At 39.6% G+C, this 22,994-nt stretch overlaps 1 protein-coding gene across 1 annotated transcript; it reads right to left on the bottom strand.

The window, feature by feature from the left end:
- Positions 1 to 13,996: 13,996 nt before the first annotated feature.
- cytip (cytohesin 1 interacting protein) lies at positions 13,997 to 22,764 on the bottom strand. Its single transcript, XM_084420905.1, has 8 exons — positions 21,282 to 22,764; positions 20,942 to 20,991; positions 20,804 to 20,858; positions 20,504 to 20,606; positions 18,423 to 18,516; positions 16,216 to 16,282; positions 15,893 to 15,959; positions 13,997 to 15,335 (listed from the first exon to the last, which is right to left on the bottom strand). Exons 1-8 carry the CDS (start codon positions 21,456 to 21,458, stop codon positions 14,917 to 14,919), a joined length of 1,032 nt encoding a protein of 343 aa, XP_084277031.1. The 5' UTR covers positions 21,459 to 22,764; the 3' UTR covers positions 13,997 to 14,916.
- Positions 22,765 to 22,994: the final 230 nt, after the last annotated feature.

The raw sequence follows: 22,994 nt of genomic DNA, 5'->3' as shown, positions 1-22,994 counted from the left end.
AACTTCGGGGAATGCGAGTTTTGAACTACTTGGACGATTGGCTGGTTCTAGCTCAGTCACACTCAGAGCTCATAGAACACAGAACCATGTTACTCGAGCATCTCGAGAATCTGGGTCTCAAAGTCAATTGGGCGAAGAGTTCACTGTCTCCCTGTCAGAGAATATCTTTTCTGGGCTTGGAACTGGACTCGCTGTCCATGACAGCACAGCTGTCGCCGCAGCGCAGACTGGTTATTCAGCGCATGACGGAAACCTTCCGAGAAACAAAAAGTTTCAAAGGATGCTGGATCTTATGGCCGCAGCATCAGCAGTTCTTCAGCTGGGTCTACTTCGCATGCGCCCGCTGCAGTTCTGGCTACAAGCGCGAGTTCCGCGCCGAGCATGGGCTTCCGGGCTTTTTCGCCTCGAGGTCGATCGAAAATGCATCTCAGCATTGATACCTTGGAAAGCGACCGACTGGTACCAGTCAGGTGTAAGCCTGGGGACTTCCTCGAGGGTGAAGGTGGTGTCTACGGATGCCTCCACCTCGGGATGGGGAGCACTGCTCGACGGCAGACTGTTCTGCAGCCAGTGGTCAGAACGAGAAAAGCTCCTGCACATAAACTGCCTGGAAATGATGGCAATCGACAACGCGCTGAGGCGCTTTCATCCCCGAATAGCAGGACACCAAGTTTTGGTCCACTCGGACAACATGTCGGTGGTAGCCTACATAAATCGCCAGGGAGGCATCACATCCCGAAACCTTTACAGGTTAACGGAACGCCTCCTGGTATGGGCCCAGCACAATCTGAGCTCGCTCAGAGCAGCGCATGTGCCTGGTCGCCTGAATGTGGGACCAGACATACTGTCCAGGAACAATGTTCCAGCAGGGGAATGGTCTCTACATCCACAGACAGTTCGGCTGCTGTGGGAGACATTTGGCAAAGTGAAAGTAGACCTGTTTGCGTCTCAAGAAAACGCTCACTGTCCAAGAGCAGGGATGCGCTGGCCCACGTCTGGCCCCGCTGCCCGCTCTATGCTTTTCCCCCCGTCGCGCTCCTACCCCAGGTGTTAGAGCGGATCAGGGAAAATGGATGCTCAGTGCTATTAGTCGCTCCGCTCTGGAAGAACCAGGCTTGGTTCCCAGTTCTGATGCAGCTGACGAGCGCTGCCCCATGGCCAATACCAGTGAGGAGGGACCTCCTCTCTCAGGCCAAGGGCTCGATCTGGCATCCTCGCCCAGAGCTTTGGTCCCTACATGCGTGGGCCATCAACGGGTACCCACTGATCTCCCAGAGGGAGTGTTAAACACGATTGTGCAGGCTAGAGCCCCCTCTACGAGGCAGCTCTATTCCTCGAAATGGTCTGTGTTCTCTAGCTGGTGCACAGCACGCGGCTTTTCACCCCAAGACTGTGGAGTTTCGGAGGTTCTCTCCTTCCTACAAGAGCTACTGGATAAGGGGAGAGCCCCATCCACGCTCAAAGTCTACGTGGCGGCTATAGCAGCGTTTTCTAAACCAACGCTTGGTCAGTCACTCGGAAGGAACGATCTGGTCATTCGCTTCCTTAGAGGAGCTAGGAGGTTACATCCTCCCAGACCTCCCTCAGTTCCCATTTGGGACCTTTCCACGGTCTTGGAGGCCATGAAAAGTGCCCCATTTGAGCCTGTCCAATCAATAGATATCAAACACTTGTCTTTCAAAACAGTGTTTCTTCTGGCTCTCGCTTCAGTGAAGCGCATAGGGGACTTACAAGCGCTCTCAGTGAGCGCGACATGTATGGAGTTTGGGCCGAATGACTCGAAAGTCATACTCAAACCAAGGCACAGGTACGTTCCTAAATCCCTCAACACACCGTTTAGGGCTCAGGTGATTTCCCTTTCTGCCCTGCCGGTCTCTAGCGAGGAAAAGGACGCCAGCTTCCTTTGCCCGGTTAGGGCATTAATGCTTACGTGTCTCGCACGTCTGTTTTCAGACAGACAGAGCAGCTCTTTGTTTCACTCTACGGACGTTTCAAGGGACTTGCCGTATCGAAACAGAGTTTATCCAGATGGATAGTCAATGTTATTCCGCTGGCTTACGCCTCTAAGGGCTTGCAGTGCCCATTAGGTGTCAGAGCGCACTCCACGAGAGGTGTGGCCTCGTCGTGGGCTTTGTCTAGTGGGATTGCCTTGCAAGATATCTGTATGGCGGCAGGCTGGGCCTCCCCGTCTACATTTATAAGGTTTTATAACCTAGAGGTTCCCGCCTTGCAGGCTAAGCTGCTTTCGGTCTAAATCGGTACTATCTGCCCCGATGTGTTCGGCCCAGAATACTGAAACTGCTCGAGCGAATGCTCGCTGTCTGATCGCGCCGCTCTGTGGGCAGTGTGTAAGACCCACTATATTCGTCAGCTCAGGCCGTGGCCGCCCTGGCTGTACGATTCATCATCACTATAATTGCTCCTTATAGGATGTTATCATTACAGAAATGATGCTATTCTAGCCTCTCTTTTCTGGACTCTCTGTGAGTCCCTTATGATCATGTGCTTTATGAACCCGGGCACATACCCTTGGGTCTTTGGTGCTGGATCTTAGCATGCACGGCGTTTTACACTGTGTTCCCCAAGCGTAAGATTTACGTACTCGGTTACTAACGTAACCTCGGTTCTCTCTAGAGAGGTTCTCTCGTACTGCGTATCTTGCCGTGCCTGCACTCGCTCTGGTTCGCTCCGGCGATGAAAAACCAGTGAAGCTAGCCTCTCGAGCTGTATTTATAGCCCTAGGCCATGCCTGTCTCGGCGGGACGCTAGGGCCTCATCGATAGGCTGCTGCAGTTGCCGCAGAGCAGCCAATAGGCGCGCGAGCTGTCTCGCCTATGTCTGCATGCTGCCGCAACGCGTTTTACATTATTTCAAAATTAAGGATAATTTTTTGGCTTCAGTATCTCGCGGAAAAGAGATTTTCCCCTAGCGTAAGATTTACGCAGTACGAGAGAACCTCTCGTAAGAGAACCGAGGTTACGTTAGTAACCGAGTACGTTCCATATCACTTTGCGTAGTTAACTGTAATAACGGAAAATAGGATACAATTCATAACAAGAAAAAAAATGACAGACAATTTTGATTTTCCAGAAGTTAATTTTAATATTTATGGTGAATATGAAATTTTTACAACTGGGCGATGGCAGTATTGGATAACCCAGATGAAAAAACAAATAAACGGAAGAGGACATCAAAAGCAGCAGGCAACAACAAAAGACATAAAACAATCAGCAAAGAACAGCTAGACAGACTCGGGGGCGAAAAACATCAAGAAAACACCAAAAAAACAACAGCTTGGGCTGTCAATGTGTTTAACGACTGGCTTCACCCTCTGAGGTCGGCAAACGCGCCCCCGCGTTTTGCTGGACTTTTTTTACATTGTAGCACTTTAAACTTAAATTACTCCGTCATTTATGGTCATACAGAAAAAATAAATATAAAAAAAGAATCTGTGATATTTCTACTTTTGTATGTGTCCACTTAGAATCAAATCAAAACATTGTGCTTTTGAAAAATAAAGAAAATAAACAGGGTGTGCGTTCTGCCTCTCCGTCGCGGTGAACTTTTTTTTCTTGAGCACGTCTATAAACTGAAACAAAACTCAGCGAATACTTGTCACACATTTATGAGCCATATACCTTTATAAACATTTAAGTGTGTACTTTTAAATGATCGGATTCAAACTGAAAACAAATATTTTCTGTTTAAGTAATTTGTATAAAACCAACAAGATGTCCAGCTTCTCAAACGCTTGCTCATTACAGTTAATTTGGCCACGCCTACTCGCGCAAAAGATATTCACATGCAAATCTCCACATGGAACACGAACGCGCTCATTACCTCAAAAACAAAACACTTCATCAGTCTCTGCTTTTCGTCGAGTTTGAAAGACGTGAGTTTACATTGGCTTTACCCCAGAAGAAGAATGCGATTTCAAGACAAGAAAGAGAAGGTAAGAAATTCTTACATATTAGTTTGTTATTGTTGCATAAATTTCACATTGCAGTTGAACTGTTGCTAGATATATGGTGAATATTATAATATTTAGACCCGTGTTTACTGTTACTGTGTTTGTGGATATCTGCTCAAACGTAGATATGTATATGGTAGGCCTAACCATAATGTTTTATATTTGAGCGCGATCGCGTTTGAATGTATCATATTTTTTATCGCGATCGCGTTTGAATGCATCATATTTTGGAAAAGCAAAACGCTCCAAACGGCTTCATGTTTTACTATTATCTCATTTCATATCATCATAACGAATGGAAACATTTGAAGTAACATGATAATCAATATATTTTTCTCTAGCTTAGTTGTTACTGAAATCTTTTTGAAAATGTATATAGGCTGCTATATTGTTATTATTTTATGCAGCACTGTGCATAGCCTATACCTACAAGGCACAACAAACCTGTGTTCATTATATAATATATTGTTGGAAACATTTGTGTGAGTGTGTGTGTGTATTCTGTGAATTTTAAAAAGCAATTTTAACCAGAAAAATCTCAAATGTATTCCCAAAATCGTGCAGGCCTTTCTCTTGATATCAGTATGTTCAATTTTTTTTTTTTTTCAGGGCCCAGATGCCACTGAGTCCTGCTGACTTCAACATTCACAGTACATGTCTCTGTACATGAACATGGTAAAGTGAAAATCAAACACCTTGGAAATGAAAGGTATGTACAATGTTTTTAGGAATGGCACAAAGGTCTCTTTCTTTGGATCATTGTTATCAATAAGTGTTTTTTTTTTTTGTTGTGTATCTTTGGATTATGTTGTAAATAAATCCAAACAATTTTAAAAGCCATTCTTTTTTTAATCTCCTCATTCTTTGTGCAAGGTTGGTCAGAATGATGGGCCCTGATAAGCTCCTAATAGGGCCATTAGGGTGTGTCTTTGTCTTTCTCAGGTGTAAAAAGCCTTACATATTAATGAGATGATCCGCCCCTTCGCATATTGCTTTTTCACACAAAACACGTCGTAAAAATTTTAAATCAATATATTGTCTTCTCTGAATGAGCAGTCAGGGTGATTTGCACATAGTTTTAGAGCAAATATTCTAGGCTACGTCATACAATTTTCAAAAGTCTTGTGAAGAAATAATCAGTATGGGTTTCATGACCTTATTTCAGTGAGAATTTTTTTTTGTATTTTCACAAACCACGCATAAATGTCATTATCTCAAAACTACAAACTTTTACACACATGCTGTTGATATATTATTGTAGCAGAGTTTGTGCTGAATACAGTGTAATAAGACTTTAGCCATGAAAATGTCACAAGTAACAGAAATAAGCACAAATGTCAGAGCATGCCAGAACACCTCCAGGGCCCAGAAAACAGCTCAGACCCCAGGCCAAAGGCCAAAAATACGTCTGTGAACAAAGTAGAGAGAGATGGGGCAGACGCTTTAAATACCCAGCTGTGGGCTTTCTATGCCACTGTCCGAAACGCATCAGGCGCAGAGTATTCAGTGTCAAGTTTTCTCTCCCTACGAGCTGGACTGAACCGCTATATATCCAAATACAACATCATTGGGCAGTCAGAATTTAAATCATCCAACGTCGTATTCAAGGCCGTCCTCAAAAAGTTTTGCAAGGCTGGGAAAGACTCCGTTCTCATCATCCTCCCATTTTGACCACTAAAATAGAGCGCATTCGTAACTCTACGTATCTGTCACCAGACACAGCAGCCTGGTCTGTTTTGACATTCAGCTGAACCTGGCAAGGAGGGGGCATGATGGCAATCGAGAATTAAGAAAGCATTCATTCGTCATTAAAAAAGATGAAAATGATGATGAATATATTTGTTTGTCTTATAATGCAGAAACAAAAAAAAAACACAAAAAGCCCACCGATCCCAACAAAGACTGCTACCGAGGATTCATGTTTACCAATACAGGGGACAAGTACATCGCCAAATGCCCACCTGATGCCACATCCTTCTATTTTCATCCACTGAAAGATTCACAGATGAAGCTTGACAGGAGAGATTGCTGGTATTCCCACGAACCGATGGGTGTGAACTATCTTGGAAACATGCTTCCGCGCATCAGCTGGGCAGTCGGGTTATCCAAAAGATACACCAACCATTTATTAAGAAGCACTGCAGTTCAAATGCTGTCAGAGGCAGGGCTGGAGAGCAGGCAGATCATGTCTGTCACAGGGCACAAGTGTGAAACAAGCCTGAGAAGCTACTGGGCACCTTCCGCTACAGAAAGAAAGAAATGGAGCTTGATCCTCTCAGGAAACAAAAGTACAAACGAAAATCAAGCCAAGGAGCACCAGGGAAAAAAAAACTCTGCTAACATACAGCCCCATGCGATTGATCTGCCATTTTTGATGTCTAACTTCACAATCAATGGAAATGTGCAGTTTAATTTTAATAAATAAAGTATATAGTACTATCTATAATCAATAGAAAATTGAACTGAATATACATAAATAGATAGTCCTGCTGCACAGGTTTTCGTTACAGCCTACTGTCAATAATAGAAAAATAAAATTAACGAATGAATTAAAATGAATGAATTAATAAATAAATTAAATAATATTGACGCACATGCTTTTCTGTCTCATTATTGCAACCTCTCTCTGTCTCTCTATCTGTCTATCTAATAACTGCATTAGTCTGCTATCAGTGGCTCAAACCTCCGCTTTGCGTCGTGACCGCATTACCACCTCGGGTGTGCATTATTTTTCTAATAATTCAACGGCCTGTCGTCAATTATTCCTTACGTAACAATAATGTAAAGCATTGTAAGTTTGGGTCACTCTCGCAGCGCTATGCATTTGAAAGCCAAACATTAGGCTGTTGTTTTTACTCCAATCTCGTTTCACAACGTCATAACGAATGATAACATTTGAAGTAACATATGATAATCCATATATGTTTCTCTAGTGTAGTATACTGAAGTGTTCCTTTTTATTGATTTATCATTATAGGCCGCCTGCATTTCTGTAAAGTAAAAATTTTCTTGTGAACATATAGTCAGTATGGGTTTTAGGGCCTTATTTCAGACTTACATTTTTGGTCTTTTCACAAACCACGCATAAACGTAATTTTCTAAAAACTACAAACTTTTACACACAAGCTGTTCACATATTATTGTAACAGAGTTTTTGCTGAATACAGTGTAATCAGACTTTAGCAATGAAAATGTTACAAGTAACAGAAATAAGCAAAACTTTAAATGTCGGAGCATGTCAGAACACCTCCAGGGCCTAGAAAACACATCAGACCCAAGAGGGTTAATGATCTAAAACAAGGAAACGTGAGCTTTTGTGATAACTAGACGAATATTTAATGACCAAAATAGTAATTTCTCTCTAGTCAAGTCAAGTCAAGTCAAGTATATTTGTATAGCGCTTTTTACAATACAGATTGTATCAAAGCAGCTTCACAGTATTAAATTAAAATAATACAACAAGGTTTGTTTCTAGTGGAATTTATTGATTGATCAAATCAAATTAAATATCCCCAAAATATCCCCAACTGAGCAAGCCAAAGGCAACAGTGGCAAGGAACCGAAAAACTCCATCAAGTGACCTAATGGTGTCCTAAAACTCCATCAGGTGACCCAATGGAGAAAAAAAAAAAACCTTGGGAGAACCCAGGCTCAGTCGGGGGCCAGTTCTCCTCTGGCATTTATGAACTAGAGGCCGGATTGTAGTTTGAACTGTAAGATTAAAAATATTATATGAATGCCTGGCTGAAGAGATGCGACTTTAATCTAGTTTTAAACTGGGAGAGCGAGTCTGAGCAACGAACAGTATCAGGAAGACTATTCCAGAGTTTTGGGGCTAAATGTTCTGGATATCCTAGGTATGACCAAAAGCCTTGAATTTAGTGATCTTAAAGAGCGCGATGGATTATAGGGCGACAGAAGATCCGTTAAATAGACTGGAGCTAGGCCGTTTAGGGCTTTATAAGTCAGTAGCAATACCTTGTAATTAATACGGAACTTTATAGGTAACCAGTGCAGTGATGATAAAATCGGTGTTATATGATCATATTTTCTTGATCTAGTAAGAACTCTAGCGGCGGCATTTTGGACTAACTGTAGCTTGTTTATTAAGGATGCAGGACAACCAGCTAATAAAGCATTACAGTAATCTAGTCTCGAGGTCATGAATGCATGAACTAACTTTTCTGCATCAGAAACTGATAGCATATTACGTAGCTTAGCAATGTTTCTAAGGTGGAAAAAGGCTGTTTTTGTAACATACGAAGTATGATTTTCGAAAGACAGGTTGCAATCGAGTATAACACCCAGGTCTTTTACTGTAGAGGATAAAGTAACAGGACATCCTGCGATGTTAAAGTTGTATTGTTTTTTGAAAGTTTTTGAAAAAAAAAGTTTTTTGAACCGATAAGTAATACCTCTGTCTTGTCTGGATTTAATAAAAGAAAATTACGCGTCATCCAATCTTTTATATCTTTAACACACTCTGTCAATTTGGATAAATTAGCGTTTTCATCTGGCCGTGATGAAATATATATTTGAGTGTCATCAGCATAACAATGGAAACTAATTCCATGTTCCCTTATAATATTTCCAAGTGGCATCATATATACTGAGAATAACAGAGGGCCTAACACAGATCCCTGCGGCACTCCATAGTTTACTGGAGTTATGATCGATTTTTCTTCATTTAAATAGACAAAATGGTAGCGGTCAGATAAGTATGATTTGAACCAGCTTAATGCTTGTCCTTGAACACCAGTATAATTTTGTAGTCGATCTAAGAGTATTGTGTGATCTATAGTATCGAATGCAGCACTAAGATCAAGTAAAACTAGTATTGAGATACAGCCTTGGTCAGAAGCTAAAGTAAATCATTTGTGATTTTAACAAGCGCAGTTTCAGTGCTATGGTGCGGTCTGAATCCAGACTGAAACTTCTCATAGATATCATTTTCTTGCAAGAAAGAGCCCAGTTGACCAGACACTACTTTTTCTAATATTTTAGACATAAATGGAAGATTTGAAATGGGTCTATAATTTGCTAGGTTATTATGATCTAATTGTGGTTTCTTAATGAGTGGTTTTATAACTGCCAGTTTAAATGTTCTTGGAACATGACCTAAAGATAAAGACGAGTTAATAATATTAAGGAGAGGCTCTTCCACTACAGGTAACACTTCTTTCAGTAGTTTAGTTGGTATAGGATCTAATAAACATGTTGTTGTTTTAGATGAAGTGATAAGTTTATTTAACTCTTTTTGTTCTATAGTTGTAAAGCACTGTAATTGTTCTTGCGGGGCGATAATTGAGGCTGAATTATAAGGCGCAATTGAAGATTGAACGTTTACAATTGTGGTTCTGATGCTTTCTATTTTCTCAGTGAAGAACTTCATGAAATCATTACTACTGAACTGTAACGGGATATTTTGTTCGGGTGACGTCTGTTTATTTCTTAGTCTAGCCACGGTGTTAAATAAAAACCTTGGATTATTTTGGTTATTTTCTATTAGTTTGCGGAGGTGCTCAGCCCTGGCCGCTTTTAGGGCCTTTTTATAACGTGACATACAGTCTTTCCACGCGATTCTAAAGACCTCTAAATTAGTTTGTTTCCATTTACGCTCTAAAATAGGTGTTTCTCTCTTTAGAACATGCGTAGTATTGTTGTACCACAGTGCTTTACTTTTTTCTCTGACCTTTTTTAATTTAATAGGTGCAACAACATCCAATGTTCTAGAGAGAATGGTGCTCATAGTGCTAGTTAGTTCTTCTAGTTCATCTGTTTGTTTGGGTTCACTGAGCAGCTGAGACAGATCAGATAAGCAATTTGAGAAATGATCTATGGTGGATGGAAGGATTGTTCTGCCTAGTTGATAACGCGGCGCCGCATGACATATTACAGCAGTACGTAATATGCAAGTTACTATGTAATGGTCAGTGACATCATCACTTTGTGGAATGATATCTATATCGGTTGGATTGGTTCCATGTGATATAATTAAATCGAGTGTATGATTAAGACGATGAGTTGGTCCGGTGACGTTTTGCTTGACCCCAAATGAATTTAACAAATCTGTAAACGCAGCTCCTAACGCATCATTTGGATTATCTACGTGTATGTTAAAATCTCCAACAATTAATGCTTTATCGACATTGACTAATAGGTCTGAGAGAAAATCTGCAAACTCTTTTAGGAAATCAGCGTAAGGCCCAGGCGGTCTATATACGGTAGCCAAGGCTAGAGATAATAGGGATGTTTTTTCTAACATTTAAGAGCGTAACATTTAAGTACTTCAAACGTAGTAAACTTATAACCCGTTTTCTGAGTAACATTGAGAATATCTCTATAGATTGTTGCAACACCGCCGCCACGACCAATCAGACGGGGCTCATGCTTATAGGAGTATCCTGCTGGAGTAGACTCATTTAGACCGAAATAATCATTTGGTTTAAGCCAGGTTTCAGTAAGGCAAAGTACATCGAAGCTATTATCTTTGACTATTTCATTTACAATAACTGCCTTAGGTGTGAGTGATCTAATGTTTAGAAGACCTAGCTTTAGAAATTGTTTTTGTTTACTAATAGCAACATTTTCTGTTTTAATAACAATTCGATTTTTCCTAGATCCTGCAGTAGATTTATTATTTGATCTCACTAAACGAGGAATAGACACGGTTTCTATGCAATGTTCTACACTAGTATTTATATCAGTTAAATTGGTGCTGCAGAGACTATGATTTGGACTTTTGGTTACTAGTCACATTTTAGAGATGTTATCCGACAGAAGATCTGCTCCGAATCTGCTTGGGTGTAAGCCATCAGCACGGAAAAGCCTAGGACGCTCCCAAAACAGATTCCAATTATTTACAAAGAGCAGTTTCTGCTCATTGCACCATGACATTAACCATTCATTTAGCGCAAATAATCTGCTGAACTTTTCATGCCCTAGTCGGTACGTGGGAAGCGGTCCTGACACTATGATCGCTGTTTCAGGCGATGTGCTGCGTACCGTATCGATCAGATTCCTGAAGTCTTTCTTCAGAACCTCCGTCTGGCGCAGCCTGATGTCCTTCACTCCCGCGTGCAGGACCACAGTTCCGACGCGCTCGTCACCGTTCAGAATCTCGGGAACGTGAGTAGCGATTTCAGAAACACGAGCACCAGGAAAGCAGTGACTGTGCACCTTACTTTTACCTAACGTAGCGTGTACGTGCCGAACGATGGAATCGCCGATGATCACAGCATCGCGTTCTGTTTCGCGAAGAGGGGAGAAGCGGTTTTGTGTGGATAACTCGAAAACCGGGAGGGTCGGAGAGAGTCTTGGTCTAGACCTGACTCGCGTCTTCCGCTGCGGAACCACCCAGGCTTCGTGGTGGCGTGTTGGAGCCGGAGTGAACGAGACCATGGCTGATCGCGACCTCGGCGCTCGGGACCGATGCTGAGAAACGCACGGAGTAGACGAGGTCGGAGTCAGCGGGTTAGTAACGTTAATCACTGATTTGTGTGCATCGGCGCATGATGCCTCAAGAGCTAAACGCCGGTCTATCAGCTCGGCCTGTCTCAATAAAAGGTTGTGGATCTGTTTCTCAACAGCTTCCAGTTCAGACTGCAGTGCGTGCAGCTCAAATGTGTCCTCACCTGCACCAAAAGGTAGACTACTTACATCTGATATATTCGCCATTTTAACAGATGGACAGTAAGTTAGCAACGAAGCTACCAGTGATGCTATCAATATTAATACTAATTTATGACTGAAGTCTTGGATATAATCCGTCTTTTTAGTGGTAAGGGTGTAGACGCACGATAGGCGGAAAAAATTTTTTTGTTTGTAAGTGAGTGTGGAGAAGACGCGTTCAGCCGTGATCCACGGGAGTAACCTATAAGAGTATCCGGCGTTGGATCACTAATAGGCTTGAGACGCGTCTGCTCAACAGTCCGCGTTGTAACTATGAGGTTTGAGCAGTAGTGCTTCTCAGTGAGGAAAAGTAGAAAATGTTCGTTGTAAGTGAGTTTAAAGAGAAAATCAAGAGTTATAAATCAAATCGGTAGAGCTCCAAACACAACAACACGTTCAGACGCGACGCATGCGCATGAAAAAAACTTGTGCTCTCGCGAGAACTCCTAGACCTCTAGAAATTACATCAAAAGTGGAAAATGTTGGACAAAAACATTTACAAACAAACTGACCACCAACCGCAACTTTCCGACACCATTATTATTTTTTTAGCTCAACTGTCACAGAATGGAAAGCACAGGATTGGGGGATATCAAAGACAGCGAAGGATACATATATGCTGCCTTAAAAAATTTAGAAAGATGAAACATCAAAAGATGAAGGTATCTAAAGAGGTAGAAAATGAAGCTAATATTGGATTTGGACGTGCCAGTTCTGCCTTGGAATGCAGTGGCCCTCCAGGAGCATGTTGAAAAGTGTTCGGTGCACACCCAAGCAGCTCTTGATCGGTTAAATTAATTTGATAAATGTATTATTAATATGATCAAATATGATTTTTTTTTTTTTTTTACAGTGCAGTTGTAATTTGTAAATTAACAGTAATAAAGTTGTCTTCATTTTTATAGTTGAACATATTATTATTATTATTCAATTGGGTTTCTAAAAACCAGTATGAATGTAATGTGTACTGAGATACTATTACATTTTACAGAGGTTTGAGTTTAGCTAAACTTTTTTTTTTTTTTTGCAAAATATTAAAGCCTATCCTCAAATTGTAGAAATGTACATTATGTGTGTTGCTGTAAATAAATACTTTAAAACATGACTATTTAAGTATTACTTATTATGGCCACTGGTATTCACTAGAAACATGAGAGCTAACTCATAAATGAAAAACAGAAAAAAGGCACTCAAGTGGTTAAAGATAAAAAGTCTAAATATTGAAATAATAATAAGAAGAAGAAGAAGAAGAAGAAGAAAGATTTTAGCCCAAATTGTCAAAGACATGGAATTGCCTTGGAATTTTCTCTTTTTCATTAACATGAGAGAACCGTAAAATGCAAATGTGTTAATTGCACTTGTTTACTGCCAAATAAACTATATCGAGATAACATACTGTTCAAATCCATACAAAATGGTAAAATGAAACAAAAAAGGGAAGAGTTTTTTTCTCCATGTTTAGAGCAGAGTCTTTTTGTGTCAAGCACATATAGCCTACTTCCTGTATTGTATGCAGGTGACTAGCAGCAACTGCAAGACCTTTTTTTTTTTCTGAGAATATACTCACTATGCTCATTTTTACAAAAGGAAGAAGAAAAGAATGGAACGCCAAGCACTTTTTTTCACATTTATGAGCTGTTGAATGCATATTTAGTTCAAGTAAAACTGTCCGTTACAGAGATCACTCAAAAAAAAAAAAAAAAAAAAAATGTGGTAAAGTAGCACCTCTAACAGACCACATCCTGTTATGAATTTTGCTATACCTCTGTGGTTTTGAGCTCTTTCACTCATACCATCTCAGTCTTTCCAAGTCAGCACTTAACTTTCATTTCACACACTCACTACAGTCCTTTTCATGCTTTAATGATTTAAAGTTCTCATCTGCTCATCAACTAATCTACAATCGGGATTAAATTACTTTTTAAAGAGTAGAAATGAAGAGCTTTATATTCTATACATTTTCATAGATGTTTTATACAGTAAAGTGTTTGAGATTGAGCAATTGTCCATTATTCAGTTCATCTCTGTGTAATATGACTGGCTCTATGTTTGGTGACAGGGTGACAGATTTTGACAAGCAAAACATCTTTTGTTGTTCCTGAAACAACACACTGTCGAACAATTTTAACCTTAAAGTTTAACTAACCATAAATACAGAGAGAAATGAGATTGATAAGAATGTCATTGAAGCTTCAACCTCAGCCCTAACCCTAACCTAAACCTACACTGATTAGAATGTTGTTCCAGGGCCAACAAGTTTTCCTACTAGGAAAGATCACAGTAAGCTTACCGGCATAATGATTTGTAATGGTTATTTGTCATTTAGCAGGCACAAACATATTCTCACACACGCCCTGAACACACGTAGCATTCGCTTATTTATTTTTTACTGGTGATAACAATTCCTTTAAATGTCTGCAGTTGCCACACACCCCACCCCAGACAGCAACATAGTGTCGGCCCAGATCCGGCCCACATCTGGTACACGTTGATTCCACACTCAATGGGTTCAGAGCATTTTATGACTCTCAGCATACAGTCACCTGTAAACCAGATGTGTTATTATTCAAGTAGTTTATGTTCTTTTCAGCTTCTTGCTTCACCAAAATCTGAATGAGAAAGCTGACTTTAAAAGAAGGCGCAATACCCACTATTGCAGCCCTTGCAGAAATACTAAAAGTGTAACTTGCATTTTGTTAAGAATTGCAGTCTGACACATTTTGGAGCGCAGCAAGGCACATACTTAACATTAAGAACTTACTTGCTCTAACCACTGAGCAACCACACATCAATTGCACGCAACAGCAGACTTTGAGATCTTGATTGGTTAGAGATCAAGTGGGAAATAGGACACATTCCTAAGCTAGCAGGAATGAAGTGTAAATCACTGAATTAGAGCAGTGGAAACAATATGCATAATTCTAAAGATTGTGCTCAATGCAGTTGCTTTTCATCATACACTTTCCTGAGGTTTAGTTAATGCCAGTTGTTTATTTCAATGCTGAATCTTTGGGAAGTCATAGTGCTTGATAAAGCATTGTCATAATTGACAGAAAATGACACAGAGATTGCCATCATGCAGTCCGTAATGCTCATGTGAGGCTCGACTCCTGTTTTTATCGACACTTAAAGCAGGAAAGTCATAAAAAACATGAGACATGAATTCTAGAACATCTTGAGAACAGAAGAGTTCAAAATGGAATGAACCTTCCCCTGCCCAAGGTCCATACAAAGAATTCATCAGATCAACAGTCATTTGAGGTATGAATGAGGTTTCAGCTGCCCTCCTCTTCCTCTACGGAGTGATTCAGACCAGGGATGAACTTCAGAAGGTGCTTGCGGACGCTACCTCTTCTGCCTCTCCTTGGCAGGGTCCCAAACATGGATGAAGATGAATTTTCCCAGCTTGGGGAGAGTGAACTGTTACTACTGGTCAGGCTAATGCTGCGTGTTCTTGCCAGGGGTCGCAACGCCCCTCCCTCCAGCTGGAAGAAGCCGCCATTTGGCTCAGTGGGGCTTAATGGACTCGGATCATCAAATACTGGTGACATGAAGGCACCATCCTCACTATCATCTGTCATTATGCTGCGGCAACTGCTGTCACTGGAAAAACGCTGCCCAGAGTGACCCATTGGAGATGAAAGAGACATCATAGAGTCAAAAGACAGATGCTGAGCACTTTCATTCAGATTACCTGGAACACAGAAAGAGATAACATTAATCCTAATGGCCCTTAATCATTCAACATCTGAAAAAACATTTGCCTGTTGAGTAACAGAGTATCAGACAAGGGACACAATGAGGGTTTCCTAAAAACTTTAAAACAGCTTTTTCTAACAGCTTCACAACTTCATGAAGCAGGGACTTATGCACAACTATAACAAAGCACACATCAGTTATCATCGAGGAAATGACACCATAATAAGAACAAAGGGGACATACAATTTTAAACCTTTATTTCTGCAATATTTATAAATTCAGTGATTATTTTGTCTTTTCAGATATATGTAAATATTGGTGGGGTGCAAACTTAAGGATGGAAGCAGCATCTGTGAGGTCCAGAGGAACAAAATGATCTTGAATGAAAATGTTTTTTTATAACTTCCAATAAACTTCATTTAAAGCTGAACTCTTCAAATAGATTTGGAATTCTTAAAATCAGAACTCTCTCAGTAAGATATATGCCCTTGGAACAGTTAGAGATTAAACTAAACTGAGTAGTTTAGTTTAGTTTTTTTTTTTTTTTCTCACCTCGAGTAAGACGCTTTTCCTGAAGTGTGAGAGATTGCAGTTCCACCCATTTCTCACGAAGTGTTTGCTGTGCCGAGGGAAAACATGTAAAACACAGAAACGAGATCAACGTCTATGAGTCATTGTGGTAAATGTGTATGTACAGTATGTCGATCAGCATTCATTTAGATGCTTCAGCATTCATGGTAACAAATACACTACATTATATACAATTCAGGCTGCCTGATATTTCACAGTTATGCAGTGTATCTTTCTGAGTAAGGTTTCAGTGTACATGTTGTAAACACACAAAAACACACACACTAACATGCATAAATACACACCTTAAGGTAGCGCATCTTTTTCTCTAATTCAATTCTCTTCACAACACTCCCGCTGACTGTCTCCAACCTTTACACACACACGCATACAGAAGAGGAGAAATTCTAATTAATACATGATGGTCAGAGCATCTTTTTTATTTTGTTGATGATTATGTAATACACATTTTGTTTCGATTGTTGGTTGCTAGGGTGTTCCGCTAACAAGTCCTTATTCATATAAAGTTTTGGGTGGTTGCTGGGTGGTTGCTAGGTGGTTAGACATTAGCCCCAATTAAAAGAGTCCTTGTCAAGTCTCAGTGATTTTCTGGATAGGGTTATACCAGTCATTCGTAAGTTCTTACATTGGAACGTTAAGGCTTAGTAACTACTAGCTAGTTTGTAACTAACTTTGTACTTTATTCGGTTGCACCATTTGTTCGTAAGGCAGAACGTAGTAAGTCATCTCCTTAAAGTAATGCGTAAAGGCATAATCGTTGTTTACCCTCAATGATCTCCTCAGAGGCGAGCTAAACAGATGACGACAGTGCTAGTGACAGCACAATCACGACAGTGATTGGTCGTAGTGTTATCCAATTGCGTGCAGTGAGATTTTCAAATGCATGCTTGGTGCCACCCCTCGAGTTGGGCGATTTTCATTACTCGATGCCAGACCCTTAATCTTTCAGATTTGAGTCTGGATTTCTCTTAAAATATAAGCGAGTGTAAATGTCAGCATTATCATATTTGCTAAAGAATTTAAGTCTGTTGGGTAAAACAAGAGCTTATTGATGCAGTTCAGTCATTCTGCTATTTTTTTCCAACCATTACTTCTGATCGGAGGTAAATATTTAATTTATATGTAGTTACGCTTCAACTAAGTTTAATGGTGTTACGCAAAAATATGTAGTAGTGCGTAAGTTGTAACTAGATTCCCATTTATGTCAAAACTAGGCTACGTTTTAACTTACACAACTGGTGCAACCACAAACCGCTTAGACTAGTCTTACAAGTTAGTCATTACATTTTTTCTTTAAAACTGTTCTTACATTGGCCTAATTTGATACCGAAAAGTAAGACTAACCATCCCTTGACTAACTGCTAGTGGGTCATACTAGATCTTAAGTCACTGTCTTAACATAAGTTTATGCAGCTACATAGTCCATGAACCCCTGGACCAGGTTTATGGATCAGGATATGGATCCACCAGCTGTTTGTAAGTTCTTAAAGTGAACCCCGGGTACTAAGACTGGTATGGCTTAATATAACGTAAATGATGTCTCTTACTGAAAAATGTAGTAGAAAATCCATGAAAGATTTAGGTTAATTAAAAAAAAAATCCCCATCGTTTTATACATATTTAGGACAATGGGGGGTGCCATTATTTTAGGTGCACAGTGCATTCTGCGTCAATGACGTCAAATGGTTGTACTCGGTGAGCTACTGGTGCTACCTGAAATACTGATACGATGCCACATTGTGTGGCTTTTGGTTGTAATTTTCAGGTGAAGGGCAACAAGAGAAGCAATGTAAGTCTTCACTGCTTTCCTAGCGATAAGAGGAGAAAAGAATGGGAAAATGCCTGTGGACGAATAAAACTTCCTAAAGACCCGCATATTTGTTCTCTCCACTTTAGCCCTAAATTGATAACTTTTCTACAACAAAAATGATCCATCACTGAACTTACTAAAGCTGGACTATGACGTTATTTTCTTCTAGATCTGCTGCACAGTAGAAACAACCTTTGTTGCATTATTTTCCTGTAAAGCTGCTTTGAAACAATCTGTATTGTAATAAGCGCTAAATGAATAAATGTGACTTGACTTGACTTGACCATAATTATGATTGATTTTATTTGGCATGCACACAGAGCAATATGCTATTTAGATCAGGTTCATGCTGCAGAACCACTAAAAAAATCTTTATTCACATAATGTTATCTCTCTTAAAATGTTTAGTATAAAAAAATATATAGTATAGTGCATAAATTGTAACTTAATGTCCCTTTACGTCACAACTAGACTGAGTTGTAACTTGAGCACAGCTGGTTCCCTGTGTTCCCAGTGTTCCCTGGTCTCCCTAGGATTTTTGTTTTCCATACATTTTATCATCCATGAGTCTGATCACTCAGTAGCACACATCTTCTCAACACTTCTCAACTGCATTATTTCTGGATAGGTTATCATTCATGACCATATAGCACAAAAATATTGTTTAATACGTATACTTACTTCAGCATGTTAGTGGAGTCTCTAATCAGCTCAATAATATGCTGGTGGGTAGAACCCTCAATACTGACTCCATTTACTGACAATATGATGTCACCTATCAAAGAGAGAGAGATTTAAAAGAAAATAAGACTAAAACTCATTACACAGAGCTGGCAATTTTTCATGTTTAATTTAACCTTCTTAATTGCATATTTAGAGGTGAAATGAGTGGTGTTTTAGTGTTGTTGTTTTAGCCTGACCAGCTTCTGTCATAGCTGTCTTTCGGTAGGTGACGTTTGTTTGTTTTCGGTGTTTGTTTTGTTTGTTTGTTTGTTTGTTTGGCAGACAGAACGAGTATTTGGGAAACCTGTCATAATTTACAGGTTTTTTTGCAGATACTAGTGACACGGTTAGAATTCAATATTAGTTCATTTCACCTTTAACTAATGTTACTTCTCTATATATTATTTTAGTTAAATTTACTTTTTTAATTTACTAGTCTACTCTGCACTGTTATTTTATTTTAGTTTGTTTGGTTTTGTTTCTGCAATATTGAGATGTATTTGTTATATATGTAAGGGATAATCTACGGCTAGCTGTGCATTAAATGAAAGTGGTTGCCTCCGCAACGTGCATTAAAATCGTTTAATGCACAGTTAGCCATGAATTATCCGGCTTATACCATTTGTCAGTATTGACCATTTAAAGCTGTTTTTGATGTTTACAGCGCAATATTTGACCGGAAGGGTAAAATGTACGGTTATTTTCGTCAGTGTACTTATTCTTCCATCCAGCATTCTGCCCGATTTGAATCAGACAGAGAGATAAAGTAGTTCTTAATATTACATTTATTTGAATGAATGAATTATAGCATTTATTTGAAATAATCATCATCATCATCATCATCGAGAGAGAGAGAGAGAGAGAGAGAGAGAGAGAGAGAGATGAGAAATGTGTACCTGTGTCTGTTATCTCTCTCTCTCTCTCTCTCTCTCTCTCTCTCTCTCTCTCTCTCTCTCTCTCTCTCTCTCTCTCTCTATTAACAACGAAGTTGTGAGTTTAATTACTTCAAAATAGCGATGGAACCCCCTCGTTGCTGAGAAATATAATGTAGTGATTGAGTAACGAAGCTATTTTATTATTAAAAGTCACAGGCAGCGTTGATAACAGGTTTCTGTGCTCCTGAATGTTTCTGTGTGTGTGTGACGTATGCGTGTGTGTGCTTCAATGAAAACAGTGCATTTTCTGTGTTTAGACTGACTTGGAATGACTTGTGCATTACACGGTTATTGCAGACCTTGCAGCCAATCAGAATCGAGTATTCAGACAGACCATGGTATAATACTTGTTATCCAAGTATATCCATTTGCACTACTGTTACTTTAGTCTACTTTGGTTTAATTATTTTGTACAAAATGCAGACACAGGTCAACATCTGCTTCTTTGATTTTCCCACTTGTGATATGGAGCTACTTAAACACTAAAACCTAATGGACTAAATAGATTGAGATGCTTGCTAAGTTTTCCAAATGTAATGCACTCAAATTGCAACATTGCCCAGCGCTGCAGCCTTTTGTGCAATGGGAGTAGTGAATTTAATGCTGTTATCAACCCTTTTCATGATTAGTTAATCATCTGTAATCATCAAAAACAAAACGTTTCTATATGTGTAATATTTATTTCATATGGAAAGACTTTACCCAATCACAACAATGACCATTCACACTTAAGTCTTAAATGGGCTGTTTAAATTAGAGGGTCAAAAACAATGTAGGAAATTTCTAAATGCTGATAGTTTTTTATGTAAATATCTTATTAACATTATAAGTGGACCTCGGGTAACATTAAAAAGTGTAATCCATTGAATTGAAATTGACAGGCTGATTTTAATGCTTTCCATCAAAAAAAAAAAAAGAAAAAAAAAAGCTTCATGCTTGAGAAAGCATTAAATAACAGTCCATGAAGACAGAAAAGAGCAACGCATTAGCTGTGTTAAATGTAGATGTGGTTTAGGCTGATGAGAAAATAACATGTAAACAAGGTCAGGTCAAATGGGTGGAGTGAGTAACACTTTGACAAGAGGAAACGGAAAACCTGCTCACCAGCAGTCAAACCTGCAGTTTCGGCTGCACTGCCATCCTGCACACTGCACACAAATGTGCACATCTCCACCATACTGCTGTTCTTCACCTTTAGACCATATGTCTGCACAAAGAGACACACATCCCAAAGGACTGTTACTGAAAATATCATTAAAAACATTTATGCCTGTTCTAAAAAATGTATCTGATAAATTATGTCACACTAAAAATATCAAAGGAAGTAGCATTTACAACTTTGGAGCCATAAAAATACAAAAAATACTAATTTTATACTCATTCCTTATGAGTCTAAAAACATACCTGGACTTCAAATCCAAAGGCTTCATTGTCTTGTTTCTCCAATATAATCACTGTTCTGTGCAAAACAGGAGACATGTGAACCAAATATTTGCATGAGAGACATCAGACATTCATAATGAATCAGTAAATCAGTCTTACCTCTGAGGATCAGTATAATCCACCAGAGATGTTGAGTGTGTTCTGCGCAGCTGCAAAATAATAATTCTCAGATTCATTTAATGTGATTAAATTATGTAAAACTGCAGGAATGCATGTTAAATAAATCTAATTTGATCCTGAATAGGTGATCCATTACGGCTGATAACTGATAAATAAATAAATAAATAAATAAATAAATAATATTCATTCAGGATATTTTGACAAAATGGATTAGTTTATTATGTTAGACCAGTTAAGTTATATAATTATAAACTCTCTGCATTCATGTTGCCAAACAAACAGATATCAAGATCCCATCACTGCATTTTGATTGTCCCACCTGACTGCGTGATAATGTCCCGCCTTTGATTTCTTCAGTGTTCAAACTTTTGGCACTGTTGAAAGAGCGTCGTCGCCAAAGTGTGCTTTTCTTCTTTTGAGAGCTGTCGATTATGTAGCTGTCCAGGCTGCTCAGCTGTTTTAAAGGTGCTTTAAAGTTCTTATTGGATGTCATCATGCTTCTTTATTCATAGAACCACAGCACACAACTGCAGGCTTCAGTGTGACCTGTCTGTAGAATAGGCAGCGGATATAACCACATCACGTGAGTATCAGGAACTAAAGGCATCGAGAATCTGTGTGTGGGGGTGTGTTGACCATCTTTTACAGTTCCTTTTTTTTTTTTCTCATCTGTTCTTTCACTTTTTTCATCTTTATCTAGTATGCTGTGGACAGAAATGGTGCATCTTCCCTGTTTCCTTTTTTAGCTAGAGTATTTTGCAGTCGTCTGAGAACAAACATGCATGAACAGCCACAGTCCTGACAAATCTCTTTCATCTGTTATGTGAACATACATCCCAGGACATTGTGTGTGATAATTGTATGTCTTGTATGCTGTCTCTTGCATTTATATTTATTTTATGCATGCTTTATGAGAGAACTATACTAGTTAATGTAAGCCCACCTATATCGTGGCTCCTATCTAATTAATCCTCATTTAATGACTCACACTTTAGTGTACATCGCCTTCTTATAGAATGCAGTGTGTGTTTGTTATATCTATCTGAGTATAAATGGACACAAATGGCAAGGCCTATGTTTAACCACACTTGAGACAGAGTCATAAATTCTCCCAACAGAGGGATTTCCCTCTTGGAAATTCCACCTTTCTTATTGGTCGAGCCAACCCTGAGAGGTGGGACCTTTCTCTGGCTTTAAATGGCCTCTACACAAGCCCTCACCTCTCTTGGCCTTCTTGGTACGTTCGTGTTGCTGTCCCGCGTGGCCTCACTAGGCCACAGGGCAGCAGGCCTTGACCCACAACCAGCCATGTGCTCATTCAGGAGAGAGAGGACTCTCTCAACCACAACATAATCAAGGACAACATCAGGAGTTTGGCACAATTTCTTCATTCAATGCAACCATCAACTCTTCCGACTTCCTCCCTTCTCCTGGTTACTCTGCATTGCCTCTCTGGCCCAGGGCCGGCAGGCCACAATCTGCACTCCATCCATGGGAACAGAGTCAAACAAACCATGCAAGTTCATCACCATTTCTTCATTCAACACAGAAGAAATCGATTGAGACTCATGGAACCATCAAAATCCTTCTTCAGGAACTTCCTGAAATGCTTTCACTGCAAAGGCCATGCAAGTATACATTTATGAGGTGCTCTGAAAATAACAAGCTGATGGTTCTTTTCATAGTTAGATGGATCTTTTCCATAGTTCCATTTCCTGCTTCTGGTTTCATACTGTCACTTACCATTTTTGTGTGTATGTGTGTTTAGTTTAGTTATATTTGTGATTTAGTTAATAAAACTTGTGCACAATACATATTTGGTTCTGATTCTCTGCTTGCAACAAAGTTTATTTTACAATTTAGATTTTGTCTACAGGCTCTTAGTAGTACTGTACAGTAAGAAAGACATTTCCCTCCCCCGGAAATAGAAATTTCTTAGAATTAATAAACAATTAACACTTAGTGTTGACGGGACGAACAGGTTGATTGATTGTAGTATCAGGGCCCTATTTTAACGATCTGAAACGCAAGT

The sequence above is a fragment of the Rutilus rutilus genome (assembly GCF_951802725.1).
Source record: "Rutilus rutilus genome assembly, chromosome: 10".
Classification (NCBI taxonomy): Eukaryota; Metazoa; Chordata; class Actinopteri; order Cypriniformes; family Leuciscidae; genus Rutilus; species Rutilus rutilus.
This window is presented reverse-complemented; position numbering and strand designations above follow the sequence as displayed.